The sequence below is a fragment of the Thunnus albacares genome, chromosome 19 (genome assembly GCF_914725855.1).
Source record: "Thunnus albacares chromosome 19, fThuAlb1.1, whole genome shotgun sequence".
NCBI classification, from domain to species: Eukaryota; Metazoa; Chordata; class Actinopteri; order Scombriformes; family Scombridae; genus Thunnus; species Thunnus albacares.
The window spans coordinates 5,165,561-5,175,014 of NC_058124.1; the positions used below are offsets into that span (position 1 = coordinate 5,165,561).

The window sequence follows — 9,454 nt, forward strand, 5'->3', positions numbered from 1 at the left end:
ATACACATAAGCTTGGAGTTCTCATTTACAAAGGGTGAATTGTTTTTTTTTTTTCCCCAGTATTTGGTCTCTGAATTTCATTTATATTTCGACAAAAGCTGCACTCACTTTTAAGAGAATTCAGTGGGAGAGATATTAAGTGGGTTGCGAGACTTGTTCCAGATAAACCCTACTGTTAATACCCAGTACCAGAGCTGCCAGTCAGAAAGTTTAACTGAGCCATGTTTAATTCTTATAGCACAAAATTACAAGAAAGTTCTCAAATTTTCCATTGCAATCCTCAATGGAACGCAAAATAGCATCCATAAAAACAAAACAGTCAGCATGAGCTAAATGTGGCACCAGCTACGTTTTCAAAGACTACTGCCACCTCTTGATGTGTGCTTTGTTTACTCAGGAAGTCTCATTGAGATCAAGATCTCTTTCACAAGAGAGACATGAAAACAAAGTAATCCAAAGTAAAGTCTTCACTTCCTTTTCACAACACAGACTGTTTTGACTTTTTTGACTTGGTGAAATGCAGTAAGGTACATGGATCTCCTGGTATAAAACCCAGTACACTGTGGACCTTTTTTTTCACCCTCAGAGCTTATTCATGGTCTTTGATAGTATTAAACATAGAAATATACATTCATATAGCAGCTTTCATACAGGAAATGCAGCTCAAGGTGTTTTGAAGGGTCACGCCAAAGGTTTATTACTGCATTTTCATAGAGTTGAACAAGAGACAGCGAAGAAAACCACTGGAGCGGAGATATCCTGACCTTTAGTCAATGTAACTTGATATAATCTTTTGAGACCTGCCCTGCCACCCAAATACTCACTTCTTTCAAACCACCATCAATTTTAGTGCAGGCTGTTTGTTAAAAATTTGCCCTGATGATACCATCAGGGTTATTTTTTCAGATGTTGGAAGCTCTCCTCCAGAGCCACAGATGACATCATACATCTGCTCTCACAGGCTGAGTAGTACTCCTTATGGCAGGTTAACTGAACTTCATGTGTAAAATCAGCAGCCCTTTAATTAGGAAAAAATTAGAATGTAAACAACAAAATTTGACATGTTAAAATACATACACATTAATTTAGTGATGACAAAATGTAAAAGCAAGATGTAGATGTCGACTTCTCATGGTCCGGGTTTCTTTTTCAAGTCTTTTACTACATTAATGCTACCAAATATTGGCTTTCACTCTCTTCTGACTGGGTTCACATCTGTCAGTCCTGTTATGAGGTTGATATTCAACAGTAGTGGATGGTGGTGTTTTCATTGTTAGTCCCATTGCGCTCTCTAGAGGTCATTTGATGGTAATGGCACAGAACTACAGGACATTATGGAGGAAACAGCTGCAATTAATCAACCTGCTCTGCCATAATGCTGTATTTGAAAGATGAATATGGGCAAAATGCTTATATTGCAAACAGTGAATTATTTGATGACATAGAAAGGCAACCACTATGGAAATCAGGGTAAATGGAGTTGTCAGGAGAATTATTGTTGTTTATCCCACATGTAATTAATGTGATAGAAACTGTAGAAAAAAGTGTATTTTCTAGCAAGATTCTATGCTAACTGTACAGCATAATGATGTTTGAATTGTTTGAATCAGTGTTCAGTTTCAGTGATCAGAAACATAAGAGGCTGCAAAGACAAATCTGTGTACCTGCTTATGAATATTCTAAATTTACTTTGTCAGCATGCTGTGAAATACCATACAGCCCATCTGCAGCTGCACCTGAAAATAATCAGTGGAATCTACCTGCCACATCTGTCCAGTACTCCAGATCCATACAAAGTAGAGAAGCAGAGAAGCAGCATTGGGACTATATGCATCCACACACTGACCTCAACCTCATCACTATCTCAGTGGACTCATGTTGATGACATTTAAATCAGAGCCCCTGGTACCATTAAAACAACCTCAGCTCCACCTGCACTGATTAACACATGATTCTGCTTTAAATTTCATTCACTTGGCAGTTGCAACCCACCGAGGCCAGCAGACATCTGTCTTCGGGATTTTGGAAGAGCCGTGACAAACAATCATGACGGTGAGAGGTAAACACACACTGCCAAAGATTTTTCACTTCTCTAAATAGATTCTCAAGCCGTCATAATCACATCAACAAAGCACCTATCAAATCTTCCCCCCCCTTCACCCCCCCCCCCCCCATGTAGATTTTCCTCCAGTATACTGGCAGCACTGACAGCATTGATGACAGATGGATGTTGTGTAAGCGATTCCCTGGAACATTGTCAATATCCATATGCTCAAATATTGATTTCAGCGGGAGACACTGTTATCAGTGATGGCCATGATTTGCCTTGATGGCTGCAAAATGAGTCTTGCATCACTAGACACTAAATGAAGAACTAAAGGTCCACATGAAGCATAGAGAATATCTTGACGCAAAACAATTTCTTCAATGTTTTTCAGTCTGGATTTCGATCTCACCACAGCACAGAGACTGCACTTGTGAAAGTCTTAAACAGCATTCACCTGAGCAGTGACGTGTCAAAAATTTTGGTTTTGGTATTACTGGATCTCAGTGCGGCATTCAACACAGTCGACCAGAAGATACTGCTCGATAGACTGGAAACGTGGGTGGGACTCAGGCGCTGTGCTAAATTGGTTCAAATCATATTAACAAGACAGGGACTACTTTGTATCAATTAACAATTATGAATCTGAGCGAATAAAAATCACATGCGGAGTTCCTCAAGGGTCCATTCTTGGGCCTCTTTTATTCAATATCTACACACTCTCCCTTACTCAAATTGTGGAACATTATAAAATCTCCTACCATATTTACACAGATGACACACAACTTTACATAACAGGGTCACAACATGACTACAGTCCCTTAAATTTGCTGAATAAGTGCATTGAACAAATCAATGAGTGGATGTGCCACAATTTTCTACAACTGAACTCTGAAAAAATTGTTTTTGGCTCCAAAGAAGAAAGTCAGTGCTCACCTTGACTCCATGACACTAAAATCTACAAATCAAGCCAGAAGTCTTGGAGTAGTTATGGACTTGGACCTAAATTTCAACAGCCACATAAAGACACAAAATGAGCTTACTACCACTTTAAAAACATAGCAAGAATTAAAGGATTTTTATCTAAACAAGAAGACAGAAAAACTAGTTCATCTGTTTATTTTCAGCAGGCTAGACTGGTGTAACATTGTCTTCACAGCTCTTAGCAAAAAATCAGACTGCAGCTCATCCAGAATGCTACTGCCAGAGTCTTCATTGACACTAAGAAAATGGAGCACATTACACCAGTCCTTAAATCACTGCACTGGCTTCCTGTGTGTCAAAGGATATATTTTAAAATCCTACTACTAGTCTATAAAGCACTAAAATGGTCTTTGGCCCAAATACCTCTCTGATTTGCTTGTATGTTACAAAGCACCCAGACCCCTCAGGTCATCTGAGACAGGTTTACTCAGTGTTCCCAGGATCAAAACCAAGCAAGTTGAAGCAGCTTTTAGTTTTCAGCTCTTAGTTTCTATGCTCCCCACCTGTGGAACAAGCTCCCTGAATACCCGAGGTTTGTAAAAACTGTCAGAGTCATTTAAATCAGGGCTTAAAACATTATTAACTGCAGGTTTCCATTTTTTATTTATTTGCTTGTTTTTGTTTTTTAAATGCAATCTTAATGTCTTATTTTCTATGTATTTCTATGCCCTTGTAAAGCACTTTGAATTGCCTTGTGTCTGAATGGTGCTATATATATAAAATTGCCTTGCCTTTTGTGTATCAACTTACTGAACACATGGGTATAGTCATGTATTATACTTTTATTTGCTTTTATTTATATTTAACTAATATGTAGTCAATGAATGTGATTCATCTTCTATTTCAGCTGGTTCCCTTTTCTCTTCTGAAGGCATGGCGCCCCCATCTGGTCAAAACAGCACAGTGGCGTGACAATACATAAAAAAAATATATGGGTCAAGTCAAGTCAGTTCTTATTTATATAGCACACACACAAACAAGCCCTGAACCAATCACTGCTCTGGACATGCAAGGACATGCTCATCTTATTACCTTATAGGCATTGTTAAAATGGGAGTGAGGAGATGAACGGTAAATGAGCTTGTGAAATATTTTACACTTAATTGAGGACAAATCTGATGTCTGTGTTAGGCACTGAGGAGCAAATATTATTTTCATATTGGCAGACTAGAATTAAAGACTATTTCTGAATGTAAATTGACAGTTTTATGTGTTCAAAAATAATCATAAAACATCATGAGGCCAAACAAAAATATGTGAAAACAGAAAAATAGCTGCATATATACACATCTCAAGAACTCAGCCTATACCACTAACTGCAGACATTCTTTTTCCATATATAGTATGTAGTATATATAGTATATTGCACATTTAGACTGCATTAAAACTGTGTTAACATGGTTCAGTTTTTACGTCTAATTGTGCTCTGACCCAACATGGTGTTTGCTGCAGCCATGCTGTGAATGGATGCATCAGATGCTACAGGAAAAGGTTTCCTGAGAATTGATTTGATTGGATCGTGTTTGCACAGTTATTCAGTGAAAGCAAGTTGGCGAACCTATGAACACAATTAATATACTATTTGCACAAGACACAGATCTTATTCGCACAAGTTATTATCACATGTGTCTTCTTTAGAGACTTTGGACTTATAGGCTACATTTATGACAGTTTTGAGACAATGGCAAATCATAAAGCTGCATGGAAAAATCAACCATTTATATCTAAAATCTCTCTCTTTCACGTGCATCAGTAAAAGCCATGGAAACAGAATGGTGACGCACAACTGAGGTCATATAAGATCTGCAGACTGCTCATTAAACAAACCAGGGCATGTTCCCTCTGTGTGGACGGCTGAGTTTACCTCAGGTTTAATTTATCCAGTTTGTGAACTCATTTTCAGATTTTCCTATAAATGAATCATCAGATCCATGTTCATGTTTTTATGAGCTTGAGTGTCTGACTGTTATTGGACAAAGAAAGCTCAATTTAGTGTCATTTAGGACCTTTGCACTTGATGTTCATAACACTGACATGTATTTTCCTTCTGAGTGAAAACAGAGGGGTTGTTTGGTGGTTTGTCGTTCAACTGTGAGTGTGACTGCATGTGCACGTCCTCTGTTCAGGATGCTACCGTCTTCTGCACACTTTATGGTTTGCACCATAAACTGTGAGAATAATAAGCGACTATAGTCTGCACAGAAACTCAAGATTCCTAGCGTGCATTATCACACATTCATTTTTGTGCACATCATACTGTTCCACTGTATCGGTATTTTACGCAGCTTATTGCAAACCATGGAGGTGTTGGAGACTGTGACATCATCAGGCAAACACAGTTCACACAGTGTCATAAAAAATAATTCAATAATGAGAAATTACTACCACATGTGAATGTAACTAAATCTGACTGAGTACCAATTTATTAAATTAGTCCCTATTCAATGCAATAGAAGTATACAGTATCATTATATTTATAATAAGACAAGTGCTATAAAGGACTGCATATTCCAACAACACCAAAATACATGTACCTTTTGTTAATAATACGACTACATTTTTGTGATTAATCTTATATAAGTGATGGACCTGTGTGAAATTGTCTTGTGCACAAAACTTGCTTCCCAAACCAGTGCATGAAGGATGAGTAGCATCCCAAACTGACCTGTGCAGATGAAGCTGTCACTATGTGCCTCCTCTGTGGTGGTATGTTTGGGAAGCTCCTCACACATGCACACACACAAAAGTAGTTCTCACAATCTGCTCGTGTCAATGTTCAGAAATCAACTTAAATAGAAAAACTTTCAAATTATTTCTCGATCATCTTACATATAATAATAGTAATCTCTCTTTGACACTGAAGCTAAACACTAAAAAGCTAAAACCTAAAAAGCTAAAACCAAAACAAACTAAAGAGTCTCTTAGCTGCTCACCTATCAAAAATGAGTTTTTACATTTTTTCCTGTGGTAAAATTGATTAAAAAAAATTAGTTAATCTCCAGTTGCTTCTGCAGAATCTGTAGTATCACATTCATGTTCATATAATCAGTCCCAGATAGGCCCTGTTCTTACAAACTTTGTGACTATCTCTCTTGAAACACTGTCTACGTTGGTGTCAGCTTCTAAACCTTGACCCTTTACCAGCTAAATTTTTCAAAGACCTCTAGCCTTTCCTGGGACCTGCAATGCTAGATACTGTTAATTTATCACTTACAACTGGCATTGTCCCCAGAAGTTTTATGACAGCTTTTGGTAAACCTCTACAGAGAAACCTCACCTCAATCCAGGGTCTCTTACATAACTATTGACCAGTCTCTAATCTTCCATTCTTCCTAAATACTAGATAGAGCTGTGTCTCAACTTTTGACCCATATATCAAACAGTAATCTGTCCTGTCACTCCATTGAAACTGCTTTAACTAGAGTGGTAAATGATCTTTACTTGCCATGAATTCAGATTTGACCTCTGTGCTTCTACTACTTGATCTCAGTGCAGTCTTTGAAACTATTGATCACTGTATACTCTTAGACTAAATGTCTCTTTGGTGTAATTATCTGAAAGAACACTGCTATAATACATCTAAATATTCAGATGTTAAATATGGAGTACCTCAAGGCTCTGTTCTTGGACCTCTGCTTTTCTCTTTATATTTTAAATCTTGGCCAAATTATACACTCATTGTAATTGTCATATTTGTAGTGGCTATAGGGCTTCCAAAACTAATCCACCAAGAGCTTGACTTATCTGGGTAACTTCCTTGTTCGCTCCCCATTCTTATGGTGCATCACTGAAGGGATGTCATCATCCACAGTTTCTGATGGTTTCTCCTACATGGAGCACTAGATATATTCATCTGCTCATTGCTAGATCCCAGTGTGGACATGTTTTAAAAATGCATACATGAACACTGGGCTGATCCTCACTTGTCAGTTTGTTGTACACCTAAATTAATACAAACTTCCAATAGAGCCTACCTCCATGAAGATAATTTAAATTAATCTGTTTGAGAGCTGGTTATGGCCATTTGAGGCTGTAGTTTGTGCTGAACTTGACCCTTATTGTTCAGCTGTTGAGTTTTAGTTGAAAGCAACAACACTATTCTCAGTTATTTGATGCAGGTCTTACTGACAATGGCTGTCAGTGCACACTCTAGGCAACATGATTTTAAAGTTTTAACAGTGATAAACAGTTGGCAGGTCAATGTTCTAAGTTTAACAGCATTAACTGCTTCAAGTTGTATATACACAGCGAGTTTTATTTTTAAGGAGCCCTCTGCATTCATTTACAAAAACATTTGATGCAGTGTGTGGAGTAAAGACACCTTTCAATAAGTTAGATTCTCAGTTGCCCAAATGTCTCCCAAGTAGATGTTTAGTTTCAGTTAAAGAAACTTGTATTTGCAGTGATGCGGGACATTTCTAGACTGCCTGTTTTAGATTATCCATTTTGCAACACATCTTTTACACACTAGATGGCACCAAGTCTACATTCATGTGCATCCAAGCTATGACATTCAGTACCACATAATGGGGGATGAATTAACACAAGATAGGATTTAAGTTTAATAAGTTTATTTCAAAACACGTTCATCCAAGGACACCTGCTGCACCTATGAGAGAGACAAATTAGAAATATTCTGGAACATACAGAAGCAGAATGAGAAGTGATCAGATATTCACCTGTGAGTTGTCCTAAATGTGGCCTGACCCTCTTCCATTTGCTCTCCTGATGAACACTTGGGACCGGTGGCTTGTAAGATGCCAGCTGTTGTGAGGGAGCTGTGTAGGTCTGCTGTGGCTTCTGGACACTTACTTCCTTCTGGTCAGGCTCTTTTAGCCGTCTAATAGCGAAGCCACCGAAACGTTGAGGGATGCTGTGAATTTCAGTCGGGGCGAAGTTCTGAGCAGAGGTTCCAGTTCTGCTGCTTGTAGGTGCCTTCAGACTGTGACTTGAGGCCCTGTTGGAAGTAGGCTTGTAGGTATTGTATGGGTTTCCAGCCTCAGTCTGGCTAGGGTTGTGTCGAGTCCTCTCATTCTGAGAATATGAGAAACTGGAAGGCTTTTTAGATGCTTTAGAGCTGCGACTTGAAGATCTTCTAGCAGGGGCACTGGCTGATGTTTGCATCTGAACATATTTGCGCTGTGATGCAGGTGCAGGTGCTCTTGGGCTGAACAAGTGGGAAGACTTTTGAGAGAAGCCTCTCGGAGCATGCTTTTGATTTAGCATGGATGAACTTTGCCCATAGTATGCTGGTGTTGCGAAAGCAGTGCTAGGAGGTTTCTGTGCTGCAGACTGGTGGGAGGCTGGCCTGAAAGAGTAGCTTTCCCTAGGACCCAGAATAGATGCAGAACTGCTGGACAGATACTGGTTAGTATGCTGTATACCCTGCTTAACTGGCCAAGTTCTGCTCTTGCCGACAGTAGGATCATTCTGCTTTTTAACACTGAATTTACTGACAGAACCACCACTTGAAATAGGAGCAGAAAGGTCAAACTGGTTTTTGGGCACCTTTTGAGCATTTAACTGATTCAAGCTTGTCGTTCTCCAGTTGGGTTTTGACACTGAGCTGCTCTGCACTAACCTGACTGAAGTATAGCCACTTTGAGCTGGCTGTGAAACACTATGTGTGTAACCACTACTGGAAAGTCCCTGCCTGTAACCAGTGTCCGTGTTGAAGCTACTGCTTTGGGCTGAGCCTGGAGCAACAGAGGCCTGTCTGAATTGATTCTGGAGATAGCTGCCACCAAGTATTCTTAGTCCACTATCCTGTTGCGAGAAGCCAACATATGTGTTGCTGTTTTGTCCCTGAGCTGCAAGAGAAACAAGAGTATGAATCCACAGCTAGCAGACCACAGCACTAAATGTACAGACTTGACATAATTGTGTTCTGCTCACCTTGTGTAGCCCATGAACAGCGTACATGCTCTGCTTGAACTAAGCAAATCAGAAAGATCCTGCACAGCAAACAAGACATCAAGGTCAGAAGAAAATGGGACAGCTAACAGCAACTCAACACATACTTAAAATAGCTGCAACAACTTACCCCAAATGAACTCCACAAGCCATTTTGTGTGCCAAAGCGTGCAGCCCAGTGAAAGCAACAGTAGCCCAACTACCCTGAAGCTACTTGCTCTGCGTGTGTGTAGCAGACAGGTAGCATTTATTGCAGCCTGCAACCAATCACTGCTTAATGAGCTGATTGTCTACAGGTGCCTGCTGCTGTGGTGTCAGGGTGGAAAGATATCTGCTGATTTTCACCTTTTTAGCTTTCACCTCTTTCTATCACATTTTCCTTCTGTTTATATGCAAAAAAATGGGAAGTAAAAGCTTTATTTAGCTTGATAAAGCTTTTTCTACACATAGAGTAACAGTTAATAGCTATTGTCTGCTTTTTTTGCAGAGATTTCTCCTCTGTGCATCAAGCCT

General features: G+C 39.3%; 1 protein-coding gene across 1 annotated transcript; it reads right to left on the bottom strand.

Moving 5' to 3' along the window:
- Positions 1–7,566: 7,566 nt before the first annotated feature.
- On the bottom strand, positions 7,567–9,183 carry LOC122970427. The gene is made up of 4 exons (XM_044336557.1): positions 9,072–9,183; positions 8,924–8,982; positions 7,708–8,838; positions 7,567–7,637 (listed from the first exon to the last, which is right to left on the bottom strand). Exons 1-4 carry the CDS (start codon positions 9,092–9,094, stop codon positions 7,615–7,617), a joined length of 1,236 nt encoding a protein of 411 aa, XP_044192492.1. The 5' UTR covers positions 9,095–9,183; the 3' UTR covers positions 7,567–7,614.
- Positions 9,184–9,454: the final 271 nt, after the last annotated feature.